This window comes from Coenobita brevimanus, chromosome 101 (assembly GCF_032717465.1).
Source record: "Coenobita brevimanus isolate Jiangsu-jjx chromosome 101, ASM3271746v2, whole genome shotgun sequence".
NCBI lineage: Eukaryota > Metazoa > Arthropoda > Malacostraca > Decapoda > Coenobitidae > Coenobita > Coenobita brevimanus.
Window position 1 is genome coordinate 7,651,639 of NC_137054.1, and position 19,095 is coordinate 7,670,733.

General features: G+C 45.6%; 1 protein-coding gene across 1 annotated transcript in view; it reads right to left on the reverse strand.

Moving 5' to 3' along the window:
- The window catches only part of LOC145414906 (protocadherin-like wing polarity protein stan), a 114,555-nt gene extending 100,454 nt beyond the window's left edge, over positions 1 to 14,101 (reverse strand). Inside the window, exon 1 of the mRNA XM_080284321.1 lies at positions 10,706 to 14,101. Coding sequence (XP_080140447.1) covers positions 10,706 to 14,101 — 3,396 coding nt within the window. The remainder of the gene's footprint in view (positions 1 to 10,705) is intronic.
- Between the last annotated feature and the right edge of the window lie 4,994 nt (positions 14,102 to 19,095).

Genomic DNA, 19,095 nt, shown 5'->3' on the forward strand with positions numbered 1-19,095 from the left:
CAGGCTAAACCCAGATGAAATTATTCAAATGAGTAAAATCTTGGTAATTACACACCTTTCATTCTATATAGCTACCGTATATACAGGTCTTTTCGCTGCTACGGATTCGTTTACAAATTTTGTTCAGGCTAAAATCTTATGACTGTTCAGCGGAGAGAATTTTTACCAGTTTGAGAAATTTCTGTATCGTGCTGCGGGAGAGCAACGTAATATCAGGTTCCTCAGGCATTCCAAAATTTTGCTGGTAAGTACCGGTACCCGAGCTGTGCCGTAATCACTAAGTCATCCTCCTAATTCATCCCCCGCTGCCTCAGTTTAACACTGAAAAAAAAAAAAAAAAAAAAAAAAAAAAAAAAACTCCTTCCCGTGCGCGGCAGAATATATTACTCCTTCATAACTAATAGATTTACCCCTTCAGTATGATGATGTCCTTTCTTATTTTGAAGATAGGGATTGCAAAAGTTGACTATCTTAATAACCTTCGTGCAGTCGACTGGCATAAATCTAAGCCTCAGAGAGAGAGAGAGAGAGAGAGAGAGACTCCCCTAAGCTATGCTGTCTGTGGCACCACCACCACCACAACCAATAATAATAATAATAATCATAATCATAATAATAATAATCATCATAATAATAATCATAATAATAATAATAATAATAATAATAATAGAAGATAACTTTCAGGAAGCGGTTAACTTTTATTTCCTGTCAAGAGTTGACACTTGCACTACAACAGATGTCCCTTTAAGATGAATGCAAACAAATGCCAAGCGCTTGATGAATTAGATGGAGAGTGAATCCAACCCTACCAGTAACAGACAGCTTTCCTATGTTGGATAAAACAGTGAATAGACAGCAAAAAATATGACAAGAAATTGACAATGTGCTGAAAGGATTAACAGAGGGCGGAAAATTACCTTCTCCCTCCCGTATACCCCGGAATAACCTACACCCTCATAACTACCAACTTTAACTTTCAATTTCGTGGCCAGAGTTAAGTTAGCATAGTTCCTGCCAGCACTTTCAGACTCTCGCCCCTCAAGTTCTTCTCTCCTGCAGCTCCCCTCCTCCTCATCACACCAACCCTCCTCCGAGTCCTAGGGCCGTATAATTAGAACTGGGAGAGCGAAGGCGTGTGCAAACCCTTAGTATCTGTTGGTCATTGACGGAAAAAGATGTTGGCATTAAATCCTGTTAGCCTGCATACACCATGACAAAGCGCATGCAGCAGTGACGCAGAGATGACAGATGCATCTTCCTCTCATCTTAAGTTTATCAAATGACTGACAAAAACTGTGGACCTACATAAAACATAGCAATCTCAAGTTTAATAATTCTCAGAGTTAAGATGGCAAAGCTGCACCTCTCAGATAAGGAGTGAGAAGAGAAGGGACGGATGGAGGCAAAGAAAGTAGGGGTTGGAGGAGTAAAGGAATAAAGTTTAGAATTATGGCCATCGACAGCACCAGTCATTCAAGCAGGCAATCAAAACCAAGTCCAATCTTCCCCTACAATACGACCCCCAACAGTCAGCAGTACATCCAGGTCCCCAACTGTACTGCTGAGCCAACGGAGAAAAAAGAAAGTAAAGGAGAGATACGAGAAGCAGAGGAGGGTGACGCAGGGAGAGTTCGGGGGGAGGTCGGGGGGAGGGCAAGCGAACGGTCAACCTCCCGCCACTTGTCTGGTGACTCGGTGACTAGGTTGGTTTGGCAGCGAACTCACATGCAGGGGGCGCTTTGGAGTGGAATCGGGTCCCACATGCTGCCACTGTTTAAGGTGCGAACACTCGTAAATGCAAATCAGTAACAATTAGACAAGCAAAACCAACACCACACCACCGTCTAATAATACCATCTCCACCTTCGCAACTGTCCTACCCTCCACTGAATCCCTCCTATCATGATCCTGTTACTTCAGATGACTACCACCACCACCACCAAAATAACCTGTTTCGCCGTCACCGCCTTGAATCTGTCCTACCGTCTTTCTAACCCTCCTATGGTCCGTGTTCTCGTTGACGCAGTACTCCTTCCTTAGCGATACACTAACACTTAAATAATACTTGCACGTTAACTTTCACCTTTTAGTATCACCAGTTTCCATCAGTAACTAACCGAACCATGCATAATAACGACGTCGGTCCGAGAATGAAATCTGAGTGTTATTCTTGCTAAAGTGAAAAGATCTGTCTTTAATTTTATATTTATTTACTTGTTTATCTTAACTTGTGGACCTTACATAGCCTGCCTACTGGTGGAGATTCACGAAAGTCGTTGCTAACCATTTCACTGCATGGACATTCCCTCATATTGAATACAATCGCAATAAAATCATCTGGACGTAGAAGGAACAGTATAAATAAAACATCATCGGCGTAAAACAAGCTGAGGCGCAATGTGCAAAATAAATAACTGAGAAAGACACGTTACAGAACTTCCAAAGCCAGAGAACACGACCCTATCACTTGAACTTTTAACGCGCCAAGTCGTCCTCGAGTGAAGTTGTCCTCGAGTGAAGTTTCCCCCTGCAGGCCACGCCGCTCCCCCTCCTGCGTGTCTTAACTTCCCTCACATTCGCTTACCTCATCGCCCTGATCAATAGTTCCCTGATACTCAATTGTTTCCCATCATCTTACCCTTCGATTTTCACTTGGTTGTCTCCTGTTACAACTCTCTCTCTCTCTCTCCTTCCCTCTCCTCCTTTTCCTCTGGGGTCTGAGCGAGAGGGAGGAGGGAGAATCAGAAACCCGATCCCCTATTCTCTCTCTCTCTCTCTCTCACACACACACACACACACACACACACACACACACACACACACACACACACACACACGAGAGGGACACAGCGATACCCAAACTCACAGAGGTTCAATTATTAAAGACATTTCCTTCTAAAGTCTGTTCACGCTCCACCTGGCCAAGTGACTCGTGTTCTCGTCTCTCTCTCTCTCTCTCTCTCTCTCGGTGAATCGCACTTGTCTTCTGCGTCATAATTTATTCATCATCCCGTGCTTCCCTCCTCCCCCTGCTTGTCGCCTCGTATTCAACCCTCCTCAAAGCCACATCACGTTTCCCTTTGCCCTCCGCTGGTGTGTGTGTGTGTGTGTGTGAAATGTTGTTCGATGCTAAACGGTAGGTCAAGGTGCACACATCACTCTACATAACGTATATCTTCTGCTGTTATTCTACCTCGCTGCAGACTGGGTGACGTATACGGTGGAAGGCAAGCTGATCATGTATTGTATATTTTATTCTTGCTCTACAATCAATTTTAATCAGCTAAGTGAGATTGCTTGAAAAGGCAGTGTTAGACAGAGCCTTCACTTCACTGCTAAACATCCCTCCTAAGACTGAAAATAATCGTCTGGTGATAGCGTGATTAATAAAAAGCGTCACGGTGTTGTAGAGGTTAAATAAGAGTGTAATATTCCCTAATTCCTGTTAATTCTTCACCTATTCGCCACAGACATAAGTGTACGTGGGAACAGTCGCCAGCCAGAGACAGGAGCGTCTTGTTACTCGACAGACTTGTGCAGGATGTGATCGAGTGGACGCTTCCTTTTCATTCAACTCCTTACCACTTTAAAGCTTATTGTCCTCTCCGCAGCTGCTCAGGGGAATGCGCGCTTTCCTTCTGCATTTGACCGTACGAGCTATTGACGGTACGATACAGACGTTAAACCCTCCAGTACCATGACTTCTTTATCTTAATATATTATTGTTCCCGCCAAACCATTTCATTTAGCGCAGGAGAGAACTCTGCCCTCTGTAGGGTTATGAAAGGAAAAAAAAAAGATCTGCATTAACCATTCAGTATGATGGTGTCTTATTTTATCATATGTTATTTTTACCGACAGATGATTTTATTCAGCTCGGGAGAAACCCTATATTGTTGGGTAATAAACGACCACCTACCTGTCCATTTTACCTTCTGGCCAATTCCACGATGCGATAAGAGACACCTTCACCCCTTCACAATGATGACATACTTTTACCTCTATTCTTGCTCCACCGAGACGATTTCACATATGCCCAGGATCTCGATACTATGTGTTCCCTAGAGCATAAAATAATCCAGTGGTAGCAAGACAAGTAAATCCACGTCATCGTATTAAATGGGGTTAAATCCTCTTTACTCTACAGTATTCCCAGCCTACCTCCTCTGCCACTCCACGCCGCCCTCCTTCATGTACTGAGCAATTCTATTTCTTTAAGAGGAAGATGCATTTTTTACGGGGGTGCCGTTCGCTTGAAACCTTATAAATACTGTGAAAGAATGTCACTCACGGTGCAATATAGATCAAACAACTTTAACTAACAATAATTAAATTCATGATGCTTTCAACTCCACCCTGACCAGTTCACTCACCGCTCACAGCCACTCAACCCTCACACGCAATATTCAGTCCTAACACCACTCAGCTACGCAAAAATCGTAAAAACTCTACAGCTGAATTTTGGGAGTTAAAAGGTTCTCGCTGTCTGTTTTATGCATGTTCTACTAAATGCTGAAAATAAGTCTTGTTCTGGAGCTATACTGTATGGTGTTATGCTGTTATATCAATTCATGTGATATGTAGTGCTATTCGTGGTGATCAAAAATAAACATTACTATATTCTATTCACTTTAACCTGGTCTTAAATTATTGTTTCTCCATCTTGAATGCTGAGTTGTAACAAGGGATTAACACTGGAGTACCGGTAGGATGCTAGTCACGAGGAAGTGTTAGAGTTGTGGTTCTGTCGTATTCTGTCAGTGAGTTAAGGTGAATGAACTATACCCACGTGTTCCCTGCATGATGTAAAGGCGACTGTAAGGGGCAGGAAAGTGGAGCTTGAAATTCATCCTCCTTGTAGCCTACGTTTAAGAACTCTCAGGTCCCTATAGCTAACCCAGCTGAGTAAAATCGTCTGGCGTTAGGTGGCTGAGAGTACTAGAGCTGTCCCGAACATAAAAGGGTTAATGGGAATAGTATTTAATCTCTCAGCCACACTCTCAGCTGTATACAATCGTCTGGCGTTAGGTGGAGTAGAATACCAGAGTCGTCCCGATCAATAGGGGGTTAATAATGATCATGTTTCATAAGCCTCCGCATTTCTAGACTCACAGGATGGGGTGAAGCTAAATGAAGGGTGGAGGAGGAGGGGTGAAGCTAAATGAAGGGTGGAGGAGGAGGGGTGAAGCTAAATGAAGGGTGGAGGAGGAGGGGTGAAGCTAAATGAAGGGTGGAGGAGGAGGGGTGAAGCTAAATGAAGGGTGGGGGAGGAGGGGTGAAGCTAAATGAAGGGTGGAGGAGGAGGGGTGAAGCTAAATGAAGGGTGGAGGAGGAGGGGTGAAGCTAAATGAAGGGTGGAGGAGGAGGGGTGAAGCTAAGTGAAGGGTGGGGGAGGAGGGGTGAAGCTAAGTGAAGGGTGGGGGAGGAGGGGTGAAGCTAAGTGAAGGGTGGGGGAGGAGGGGGGAAGCTAAATGAAGGGTAGGGGAGGAGGGGTGAGGCCATTCCAGATGCAGCTTGGGAGTGAATGTCTGGTTATAGATTGATTCTGATGATGAGTACCGTAAATCATGTCAGCCATTTCCATGAACAGCTGATTATACGGTAGATGCAGCTGATATCGTTAGAGGAGAAGAGAGAGAGAGAGAGAGAGAGAGAGAGAGAGAGAGAGAGAGAGAGAGAGAGAGAGGGGGGGGGATGTGCGGCAGGCCAAGGAACTGGGAAGGAAGGGCAAAGAATGCGAGAGAAGAAAGAGAAGCAGAACCAGTAGGAGAATTATTAACCCTCAGATGATGAAAAAACTCCTTGTAAAAAAAAAATAATAATAATAATAAATTCGTCTAGCGTTAACCAGGGCAGAGTACATGGCTTAGTGTGAGGCGTGAGAGTACAGGTGGGACAGGTGAGACAGGGCAGGTAAGAGGTAAGGCAGAACCAGGAGAAAAGTGATGCAGAACGAGATGGGTAGAAACGGGTTGGAGTGAGGCAGGAGGAGGAGTGGGGAAGAGTGACGAGGGTGGAAGGAGTGAGACAGGAGAAAGAGAAGAGTGGGAAAGGAGGAGAGAAGAGGAGACATGCAGAAGAGAGGAGTGAGACAGAAGGAAGAGAAGGGTGAGGTAGAGTGAAAAAGGAAGTGAGGTAGGATGAGACTGAGAGCAACACAACAGGGAACAAAATGCGGGGTGAGGAAGGAACAGGCAGAGTGAGGAAGGAAGGAAATCAGGCAGTGAGGAGAGCAGAGAAGGGAGGAACAGAGAGAGGGATGAGGAAGGGCAAGGTAAGAAGGAACAGGAACCACGGACGAACAACCTGAAGGGCTAGGAAGGGATAGGTATGGTGGGGAAGGGATAGACAGAGTAGGGAAGGAGGGAGTTAGGCAGGACTGAGTGGGTGGGTACGGTGGGTTAAATGTGATGACTGGACCACCCTCATCAACGAGCAAGGTGGCCCAGTTGTACTACACACACACACACACACACACACACGCACACACACACACACACACACACACACACACACACACACACACTACAGACGGACAAACGCAAAATGAGAACGAATGGAGCAAGACAGAACGGTGTGTGTGTGTGTGTGTGTGTGTGTGTGTGTGTTCAGAACCATATATGCTCCTCTGTATCTTCCCGTACTTTATTCCTTTTTAGTTTGCGTGAATGAAGGAAAAGGGAACAACACAGGAAAAGAATTGGAACAGGAGAGAGGAAGGAGCCAAATTCTCGAGATCCTGGGAGGCTTCATAGTGCTCCCTTTATCACCGGGCTCTACATTTACAACAAACTTTAAAGCTCCAAGTGTATGAAATCGCTACCCAATACTTCGCCTTCACTCATACACCTTCCTCAGATTTCACATCCAAACTAAAGTGAAGGTTAAAGTGAAAAATACGAACAAAAAATAAAAAACGCGAGAAAATTTTATCCTCCACACTGCTCAAGATTCATGATAAGTACGATCTCAGTTTATTTCTGCAAATGACGTGTTAATTAGTATCTTGTGCTACAGGTGTTCATTCAAATCGTTTCGAAATTCAAATGATACAGGAAAATATGTACCCTTTCACTGTAAGCAGTTTCTTATCAGCTGCATAAAACCGTCTGTCAGAAGCAAGGATACAAGGCGAAAAAAAAATATATATATATATATATGCCCCTTGAAAATACTGGATGTCTCATCAGTTGAATAAAATTATCTGGCGGGAGCAAAGAAAAAAAAATAATAGCTACCTTTTCACTACAAGGGTGTCTCGAATAAAGTCATCTTACAGTAGCAAAAATAAATACCAACTTCATATTTACCCCTCTTCTGAAAGGGTCTCATGTTGACTGAATGAAAAAAAAACCGGACGGCGATAGCGAGATCAGAGTACAAAAGGCGGCAACGTAAGGAAAGGGTTAAGGGCCGTATTTTCAGTCCTCGTAGCGCCTCTTCCTTAGCGATTTATCCTGCACACTACACTTAAATATTCTCTCGTGTTATTTCAATCTCCGACAAACCTCGCATCAGTAACACACATGAGGGTTAATGAAGTGTGTTATGCAAAGTACAGTACGGTATAGCGCTGGGAGGTTGTTATGAATTCTTTGAAGCCATCTAGAATATGACTCTTTGTAACATATTGTAATTGCCTGGTGGAAGAGAGCCAGGGACAGGAACAGGGCGGAGCTGCGAAAGACAAGACTGACAGGAACAGGGGAAGAGAAAGAAACAGGATGGAGGAGGACGAGGGGAAGAGAGAAACAGGCTGAAGGAGTAGGTGGATAAGTGGACGGGGGAATGGGAGACTCAATTAACGGTGGGGAAAGGAAAGAGGACAAAAGCGGAATGGAGCATGACGGAACAAAGCGAAGAGGAAGGGGGTTGGGGGTGTGAGTGTGGCAGAAGCTACGGACACAAGAGGGACAGGATGAACTGAAAATATGGTAGAGCAGCGTAGAAAGTAGCTACAGGACAAGTGGAACGGGGGAACGACGAAACCGATTCAGCCATGACTGCAAGGAACCGAGTGGAACGGGAGAGGAACGGGAATGAAAAGTAAGAAAGTAATGTTAAGGACTGAAGAATTGCACAGAAGTGGACAAAACATCAAACGAACAACCAAAAGGAATCCAGAGGGGAAGATAAAGTTGAATGGAGCAGGATGGAATGATGCAAAAACGGAACAGGGCAGGGGTGAAAAGGGTGGATGGGCAAAATGCGAGCAGACGAAAAATTACAGGATTGAATGAAAACGTGGAACATGGTAGAGAAGACAAGACCAAGTGGAACAAGGCCACGACGGAACCAGAACAACCATGACGAAGATGGACAGAAAGGAGTGGAGGTGGGAGAGGTCAGGAATGGGAAGAAAATGATATGGGAAGGACTGAAATGTCTGTCCTACACTTCTAATCCACCACTGACATTACCCTTGTAGGACCACATTCTAATATCGCTAGCTTTGTCTTTTTTGTTTCCCACAGTCTGTGCTCTGTTTCTTCCTTACTCGCGTCTACGATTTTACATCTTTAGAAGGTTACGGCGGAGGAAGGGGTTGGCAAGGTGTATTCGTCTCGTGGGGCCTTAAGATGTAGTTTCGTCGTGGGTAATTGGGAGGCCGAACCACCGCCATTGTTCGCAGGACGTCTCACTCCGTACGGCCACTAAGGGAATAAGGGGTGGAGAGGAAGGGGGGGAAAGGGGGGCATAATTATCTACCTACTGCACCAGCCCGTACATCAGCAGCGACCGCCATTCAAGTGCTTGGCTTCCTTTGTACGACTAACTAAATTGTATTCGGCCGTCTTGCTTTACGGTACAGTGATGAGATCTGAGGCGTCATTCACGTCACTCTTTGGGTTAATGACATTTTGAATTGCTGTTAATTATACCTTAAATCTGCTAACACACACACACACACACACGACAGATATAGACAAGTTGACAGACTAACAGAGAGATAAAGATAAATACAGCTAATGTGAAGTATAGATATCACTACCGGTACAGACATACAGTACATGGCAGTTATTAAAAATGTACTGAATATACCTTCTCTGATTCCTGGTTTCATCTGCCTAGGCTAATATGCATTTACACGACTAGTTATGAAAGGACCACTGAAACAAGGGTACGGTAATTTGCTTCTTATGAATTACACTCGTAAGCATAAGCATTACGTTACCGCCATGTTAGGTGAATTACTCAATTAGTTTATGCATCACAGGAGCAATGAAACAGTATCTTGTTTTTGTTTTTTCGTGGAGAGAACAATCTTCCGGGCTCCTGGCCTTTGGTTCCTTCTTCCTTGCATAAAAAGTCATCAACGCCATCATCATCATCACCATTGTTCGTTACTCATATTCTCGGTGTTTCAGATGGGTGAGTGGGATTCAGGAACATGAAAATAAGAAATACATAGTTGTCATATATAAAAAGTAAATTCGTATCTGAAGAGCTAGACCCAAGCCCAAGGTACCTGCAGCAGTGAAGACAAAGGTCCTGGGAGTTTCCTGTGTTTACGGGGAGAGTTACTGTATGGTAATGTACGGGGGGTGTAAGATGGGGGAGTAAAGGAGGGTGGAAAAGGAGGAGACAAGAAGAAGGTAGTGAGAGGGTAAGAAAGGGAAGAAGCAATAGGGTTGGAGAGAGCACGATAAGGGAGAGGAGAGAAAGAGGACAGAAGGGTAGGAGAGAGAATGATAAGGGAGAATGGGTGAACTGAGAGAAAGAAGGTATTATAGAGAAAACAAAAATGAGATATTGCGATAAGATATAACAGAAGAAAGGTATAGAAGAGAAAGAAGAAGAAAATAAAAAGAAGGGCAGGGTAGGGTAGGACAGAAATGGAAGAGTAAGGAAAGAAGGAAAGACACTAAAGATTCTGGAAATAGAGAGATGGATATGAAAGGGGAGAAAGAGGAGAGATGTAGAGGAATATAGGAATGGGGATAATGCTGAATTAATCAAAAAGAGCAGTAAATAGGCAAGAAAGAAAGAAAAGAATGGAACGGTGAACAAATAATAAATAAAGATGGGATGAAAGGACAGAATGTAAGATAAAAACGAAGAGGAAGAGAGGAAGAACGATAGATACTGATGAAAGAAAACGGAGAAGAGGGAGCGAAGATATGAATGAAGAACGGAGGAGAAAAGAGTGCGCATTTTAATAGATCGGAGAAAGATAAAACGCAACAAAGGAAGGACGGAAGAGAGTTACAAGTTCGGGAGGAAAGGCAAGCGATGAGGAGAGAGAGATGAGAGTGAGGGGAGGAAAGGAAAAAGTGTCGGGAAAGAGAAGTGAAGCGCGTATACGGAAGACGAGAGCGAATTGTTGAAGAGGAAAGGAGATAGTGATAATGATCGTAGTACTCAGTGACTGAAATAGGAAGAGGCGAACAGTTGAAAGGGAAGCGTAGAGGGAAGGGGTCAGATAGGGAAGGAGAAGCAGAGGAAAGGAGGGAGGAGGGCAAGGCAGGGCAGTGGGATGGAGAGGAGTGAGAACAGGATGAAGCAATGATGAAGGAGGGAAAACGAGGGAAGCAGCGAGGTAAAAGAGCGGGAAGGAGGGCAAGCGAGGAAAGGGAGGGTAGTGGGAAGGTGAGCGAGAGAGGGGCAGGGAAGTAGGAGGGTAAAGGAAAGGTAGAAGGGCAAGAGGGTAATTATCCCACCGCACCGCCTAATGTCTTCATACTACCTGGGTGGCCACACTCACCTTGTCCGTAACATCTGCATCCATGGCGGGAACTCGACCGATTGGACCCACGGGGAAGTGGTTTTTGAAGTTATTGAAGATGATCCGGAAGTCAGAGAGAACCGGTGCGTTATCATTTATGTCTTTGACGTAGACGGTGACCGGAATGTCGGACCGATACGGCGCTGAGGTGGCCCGGACGTTCAACTGGTACTTCTTTTTCGGGGATTCATAGTCCAGATCGACGCGCGTGACGAGTTCAGCGCGACCCTCTGAAGGATGCGCCACCATGCTGAAGTTCTGGGCATCCGGACCACCGATGATGCTGTACTGGATGACCGCGTTGGGGCCGATGTCAGGGTCCTCCGCCCTCACCACCCCGACCGTTGACCCGACCGGTGAGTTCTCCGCGATGTGAAGTTGTATCCGATCCGTCTTGAACATGGGCGGGTTATCGTTGACGTCCTTCACCTCCACGTTTACGGTTACGGTCGATGACTTTTCCGGCGCCCCGCTGTCCACCGCCATTGCCACGAGAGCGTACTTATCCACTGTCTCGCGATCCAATTCTCTCGTGGTTCGGATAATGCCGGATGTTTCGTCCACCGAGAATGCACCTTTTCCATCTTTTCCCTCTTGAAATTTGTATCTCACTCTCCCGTTGATGCCGGAGTCTGCGTCACTGGCCTTGATTTGAATTATGAACGTTCCCTTGGCAGCGTCTTCAGGTACAGATGTGCTGTATGACGGCTTGGTGAAGACAGGAGCGTTATCATTGACATCAACAACGGTGATCTCAACATCGGTGGTGTCTGAGAGTTGCGGGGTGCCATTATCGCGGGCGGTCACTGTAAGCAGGTACCCACCCTGCTTTTCACGATCCAAGGGCTTCGTGGTCGTGATGGCTCCCGTGCTTGAATGAATCACGAACTCCGGTGCCGTCTCGCCACTGAGGGAATAAGTGATGCGAGCGTTCTCACCCGTGTCGCCGTCAGAAGCCGCCACCATGATGACTGTACTACCGACAGGCTCGTCCTCAAAGATGGTCGCCGAATATGGAGTGTTTTCGAACTGCGGCGGGAAGGTGTTGGCGTCGGTAACGTTGATATAGACGGTGGCGGTATCGAAGCGTCCACCTGAGTCTGCAGCTTTTACCGTGAGGACATACTTGCGTTCCTTTTTGTAATCTAATGGCTGTGCGAGGGAAATATGTCCTCGGCCGTTCTGAGTGGAAATGGAGAACCGGCCCCTCTCATTCCCCGACTGGATGGAGTATTGTAGGCGAGGGTTCTCATCCCTGTCCTCAGCAGTGACGATGACAATTTGGGTGCCGGGGTAGGTGCTCTCACTGACCTCGACCTCGTAGTTCTTGGGGTTGAATACAGGATCATTGTCGTTTTGGTCTTGGATCTGCAGACTGACCGTGGCTGAGGCGGAGAGAGGCGGGTCCCCGTGATCTCTGGCCACCACGATGAACCGGTAATGGTGGTTCTCCTCTCGGTCCAGTTCACGTATTGTCGTTATCCATCCTGTCGTCTTCTCCACCTGAACTGGCAGATCTTCCCCTCCACCTTCGATGTTGTAAACCAGAAGGGCATTGTCGCCTACATCGTTATCAAACGCCTGGACACGAACGATGGTGTAACCGATATTTGCGTTTTCATGAACTGTCTCTTGGAAAACCGGCGTGGAGAACCAGGGTGCGTTATCATTTACGTTTCTCACCTTCACTAAGAGCTGTGTGGTGTTGGATCGTGGCGGTGATCCACTGTCTTGCGAGCGAATCACCAAGCGATAGTTATTGTTAGTCTCGTGATCCAGCGGTGCGGCCACGCGTATCTCACCAGTCAGACCGTCGATCGTAAAGTGTCCTGCCGTGTTACCTCCAATTATCGCGTATCTCACCTGCCCGTTTTTCCCGCTGTCGTTGTCGGTGGCTTGGACGTGCGCAATGACGGGTGCTGCGGCAGTGCTGATATCCTCTGGGACCTCCACGGTGTAAGTCTGCTCAGAAAACTGGGGGTAGTTGTCGTTCTCGTCCAAAACAGTGATGGTGACTAAAGTTGTGGCTGTGCGACGGTGTTGCGATGGTCCCTGGTCCTCGGCCTGAATGGACAGCGTGTACTGTGCGTGCTCCTCGCGGTCCAACGGCAAACGAGTCGATAGTTCACCTGATTTTGGGTCTATCCGGAACACCTCGTTGGGTCCAGTTGGGTTGAGGATGGTGTAGCGTAGGTCGGCGTTCGGTCCGGCGTCCTGGTCTGTGGCTCTGACCGTGAGAACCGTGGAACCGACGCTGATGGACTCACGTACGGAGGCGTCATATTCTTCCCGCTCAAAGACCGGTTCGTGGTCGTTTGCGTCGTCCACGTTGATCTGAAGAGTGGTGGTGGCTGAGCGAGGAGGTGACGAGGTCTTGTCCACAGCCTTCACTTGGAAATAATGTACGTCAATGAGCTCTCTGTCCAGCGATACCTTAGTGGTGACGAGGCCGGAGGAAGGATCAATTTCAAACATCCTCTGTGAACGAGCGTCGCGCAGAGCCTCGATGGAGTAGGTGAGGGGGGCATTCTCGGGGTCAGTGGCGGTTATTGTCGTCACCACTGTCCCCTTCTCCGCCTCCTCCAACACATGTGCGGTCTCCACAGTACGCTCGAAATACGGTGCTGCGGACTGCATCTGCCGACGAATACGACGAATATGTCCCTCGTCCCCGTTGTCGACCGCACTGTGAAGCACCAGTCTCAGGTCGTGATCATACGGAGCTTTCAGGCCAGGACAGGTCATTCGCAACCCCAGCTTAACTCTGGTTACACCCGTCAGGCAGGTATCAAACAGACTGACCAAATCACCGCCATGGATCTCCACAGTAACTCTATGGTCGGACACTGATGTATAATCCAACTTGCATGCCTGTAGTGACCGCGGGAGGAGGTCGGGTATCCTCAGTATGACCTGTGACCGCCGCAGACACAGCTGGTCAGGGTCGGAAGGATCGGGGTCAGGCAGGGGCAGAGAGAGTGCCGCCGTGTCTATCCAGGATGCCACTTCCCTCTCCAGCACGGCGGCGTGGTGGCGGCAGGCATCACCAGAGAGCACCAGACGTAGTGGGAATGTAGCATAGTCCAGTGGTGCCCCTTGCCTCTCAGACCACGCCTCCAGCCACAGGGTAACCGGGTTGGTGTAAAAGGTGCCTGAACAGTCCAGCTCCCGCTTCACTGTGACCGCGCCTGTGTGTCGGTCCACGTGGAAAAGTCTATGGACGTAACTTGCCGTTCTCCGTGGGTCAAGCTTGTAGTGTGTGGGCCCGTCCATGCCAGCGAGGAACACCTGGCGTCCGATGGGTGTTGTATCGGGCACTATCACCAGAAACCCGTTCACCATCCCCACCAGCAACAGTAACCACTCCCACCTCATGCTTGCACTATTTATCACTCCACCATCAACCAAACTTTTTTACACGTGCAGATTTTCCTCAGCACCCTCAAGTAAATTGATCACTGACACAGGGAGGACGGGAAAACACTGAGCACTGTAACAATGGCATCGTATGAGTACCCTGACACAGACATGCTGGCGAGGCGGAGCGGCACACACCCTCCCTCTGCACTGTCCCAAGTCACACTAGTTTTGCTGGAAGAGTATGTGAGTCCCCCTATCCCCACCCCGCTCCCGCTATCACAACACACTACTACACCACAACATTCAGATCACTTCGTCTTTTATTACCTCGTATCAACCCCACAGTCCTACCATATCAACAAGCGACGAAGAAATAAAATGTTTCCATGTAATAATGAAAAATAAACCCCTCTCCCTTTTCCAGGTTCCCCGTATGGCAACAACACACCAGTCCAGCCACTACGCTACTGATGCCAACAAGTGGGTCTGTATTTTGTTGACGAAATTATGTACCGTATTTAAAAGAGCATCCTGAACATAAGGTGTGTATTGGATGGCTTGTTAAAACGTTCGTCTTCACTCATACCGCTGCCAAACATTTAACAGTCAAACTGGCTCGGACATTCATGATAAAAATATGACCAAACAAATTGCCTTCCACACTATATAAGATGCTTTATGAATACGATCCTAATGTCAAGTCTTACTGTACTCCGTTGTGTTTCTTTACGTAGGTCAGTGGAGGAGGCGATGATCTGGTACACGATTTCTATTCCAGGTATAAGGTAGGGATAGGCGGGGTTGATAATTTTGTAAAGATGCAGCCGTAGGTCCGTGTAATAACGCTTAGAATGGACGATGGCGATACTTATGTTTCAAATGTCGTCATGAGGAAGTTCAATAATCCCAGTGCTTGGTATTTGCTACTCGCCTCACGCCCACTCAACGCACCCCCACCTCAGGCATCTTGACCCTAGAGGGGCTCTACACGCACTTGACAGTTTCATGACCTGGGAAGAATTATACACAAATTTTGACAAGTTGTTTATTGGGGAGATGTAACTGTTATCTCCTCAATAAGCATCTTTTCCAAAGGTGGGTATAATTCATGCACTTCAACAATTCGCTGCACCGTGAAAGCAAGACATATCAGATGGTTTTCTTCAGCTAAGAAAAATCTCACCTGTCAGACGTTTAAGAAGAGAACACAATACTACCCTTGACTTCCTCCTATTAGGTTATATAAAAGGCACGTTTTCCCCCAGCAGATCTTGTCCACTGATATCCACGTCCTCGCAAAAATGAATATTTATTAACCTGTCTGGGGTTTCCCTCTGCTGAAGATAATAGTCTAACGGTGGCGTGACGGGGATTATGAGTATTTACCCTCTCATGGACACGTCTTCTCTCTTACTTCATGCTAAGTCAGACAGTAACATACTGCTAAGTGAGTCATGGGAGCTAGGTGCTAATACTGGTGCCATCAACCGTCTTATGGTGGCGACAACTCCAGTACTATATTCCAGCTCGTGCCAAAAATATTATTCAGTTGAGAGTAAGTCAGTGGATCCTGAAAGTGTGAATTCAGATAGTTTTTAGCCCTCAACTTATACAAGGCCGTCATTTTGACTAGGGGGTTCTGATCATAAGAACATCAAGTGCTCTCAGGTTCCTATAATTAAACATGGCTACATAATTAACACTATAAGTTCCTATGACATACTCTCTAAGCTCCTATGACTTACTCTCAGGTAAATGCAAACGTTTGAAGTTAGCTAAAATAGAATAATAGAGTTGTCTCGACAGTGAAAAGGTTAATCAGTCAGTTACCCCCACAGAGTATCAGTTTTCTTTGTCTTCTGAGTCACCCGAGTGGCCTAGCTCCGACCCTCTAAGCTCCTGATGGGACAATAAAGGAATGAACAACAGGATAATGCTGCTGCTGCTAATGATGATGATGATGATGGTTGTGGTGGTGGTGGTGGTGGTATATTCACTGGTCAGGGTTAAGAATGAAAATAAACAATCTTCATCTTCATCCCGACGACTTCTTTTTTTAATCTATTCTAGCTGACGTCACGGTACATATCCCACTCAGAAGCACCCCCAATTATTCCAGCAAGAGGGTTAGTAAAGGCTGTACCATCTCACCTCTTCATTTAGGAGTCTCTCAAAGGCGGAATCGGATCGTCTGCGGAGGGCAAAGGTAAAACTGACAAAAATGACGGCATCGTAGTGAAGAGGTTGAACTGGAAGGCTATTAAGAAGGTGAAAGGCGTAGTCACAGGTGGAAACTCAGAGGTGTACAAATTACTGGATTATAACAGAAATTACGGCGCGAGATAAAGTTGACTGGAGTCTCGTATTTTCCCCTAAACTTTTTGTGCACTTAAGATGAAATTTGATCCGCCAGCAGTAGTGTTGTATGATGCTTTTTTTTTTTTTTTTTTTTAATCTGCCTCGTGATTCAAATACATCTCTTTGGGCGATAAGAAATAAAAGTGACATTTTCGTAAACTGCTTCTGACGCGATTATTTTGAAATACATATATATCTCAGACAAACAGACGCAAAAGAATATTAAAAAGAATTCATAGAAATATTTAGACGAGGGAAACGGCCGTAGGCAAAGAGTTAAGGGGAGGGGTCAAAGGCCGTGGGGAAGGAGAGAGAGAGAAAGAGAGAGAGAGAGATAGAGATAGAGAGAGAGAGAGAGAGAGAGAGAGAGAGAGAGAGAGAGAGAGGGGGGGGAGGTCAGGAAAGTAGGTAGGTCGAGAGGTGAAGAAAGCGTGAAGATGATAAAAGAAAGGAGTCATGTAAGACGAATGGAAGAAATATAATGATGTGTAAGAGAGGAAGGTGGAGACTGGAGAAAGCGTGTAGAGGAGAACAGAAGGAAGTATTGAAGGGACGAATGAATATGGAATAAAGATAAAGAGCATGAGAGGAGAGGCAGAGGAAGGCTGGCAAAGAGAAAAGGAAGGAAGAAAGAATTAACAAATGAAAAGGGAATTAGATTAGAAGGGAATGAGATGAATGGTGGATAAGGCATGGAGATGATAATAATAGGGAGGAAAGAAAAATGAAAAAATAAAAATGGAGTAAGAGAGGAGAAGTGAAACAAACAGGGAGGTGAGTAGAAGAGGAAGGTAAGGAAGGAAAAATAAAAGAAGAAAAAATGATTAGGAGAGTACGAGAGGAAAGGTGAAGAAAGCGTGAAAAGAAGGGAGGAGAGGTAAGAAAAGACGATCAAAAAAGGAACAGGCTAAATATTAAGAGGGTAAGAGAGGAGACGTGGTGAACGCATCAAGATGAGAAAAGGTAAGAGGTAAGACAGGAAGAATGAGGAATTACACGGCACCAATGACTAAAGCTACACAAAGAAGAAAAAATAAGGAAAAAAATATAAGACTGCAAATCGGAACCATATCCAGGAACTGTCGTGTGGGGAGGTGGGGGGGACGATATGCAACCCTTGTCCGATTCAGTAAATGCCACCCACCGCCCAATCTCGGGCACATACACACCACAACCTACGTCGCCCCGCAGTCTCTTACACACTCACTAAATAGCCTCTCTGACGCCTACTCTGCAATATATGAACACAGTTTGCTGATGAGACTGTTTAATAACTCTTTCCTCTCAAACTCGTCTGGCGTTATCCAACGTACAACCGTCTGGCTATCGGCGAGGCAAAAAGAATTTAAAACCTCAAATACATTCACTCACATAGATACATATATATATTATGGAGTAAAATTCAATAAAACTTAATAATAATACTGAAATGCAACTGAGTTTACAATATTTTTCCCAAATCGCTACCTCTTACGTCAGGTAGTATTAAACACTACAGCCGGAAACGATGATCTGGAAGGTGTACATTATCTCAACCGGTACTTACTGTGTGTACTGTAGTCACACTCGCACGTCCAGCACGCCTCAGTGGACCTAACGTTATCTGTAGCAAAGCAGAGCCGCAGCGGGAAAACTTAACCCATCCAGTCCGATTATATAATTACCACTTTGTTATTGCTGCTACCAGACGATGTGATACAGATTAAGAGAGTAATACTAATGAGAGGTTAATGATGGCGAAATCTAATCCTTCCAGTTCGAAGTCTCTCATCCGAATTAAATCGTCTGGATATAAGCCTACCAAGAATAATACAGTAATACAAATAGTTACTGATACGAAATAGTTATTCCCTTCAGTACGGTGAGGACTTTTATGCTTTACTTTTGCCACCCTCGAAGTTTATTCTGTTTTAGGTGAGACAAGTGGGGGGTTAGATTTCACCTTTATTAATTCCTTTACTGCTCTGACGTCCTTCAAAATCGAATACAGTTATTTGCTGGTGGCTAGAATAAAGTGTAAATTACCAGTCATCATATGAGAGGGTAGGCTTGAAGAAAGAAAAATAACGTGGAGAAGTGAACTGTAAGAAGGGAGAGAATGTAAACAAACAGAACAGGACAGCAGAGAGAAGAAAATGTGGGTAGGCTGAGAAAAAAACAAAAAATCATATGAGGAGGAAGAAGGAGAATGAAGAGGAACTGTATCTGTACGTCGAGATGTAAAAAAAAAAAAAAAAAGCAGGTGAACACTAAAGAAAACTTGCATTAGGTCTCTCTCTCTCTCTCTCTCTCTCTCTCTCTCTCTCTCTCTCTTATATACAATATGTATAAATATATATATATATATATATATATATATATATATATATATATATATATATATATATATATATATTTATATATATATATATATATTTATAAACCATCCAAAGGTTCCATCACAGAGGTAGTCCAATAAACCGACAAACCCAGCAACGTCCAGCATGAGAACTGACTTGTAACTCTAATGGAAACGAGGAGTAAAGGGGTTGAGAAAAAGTCAGTGGGCAACAGTGTGACCGCAGGAGAGTGTCGTATCGTGTTGCTGGGGGGAGGATGTGGGGATAGGGGGGAAGGGAAGGAGAGCAGAGATGGGAAGAGAGGGAGAGAAT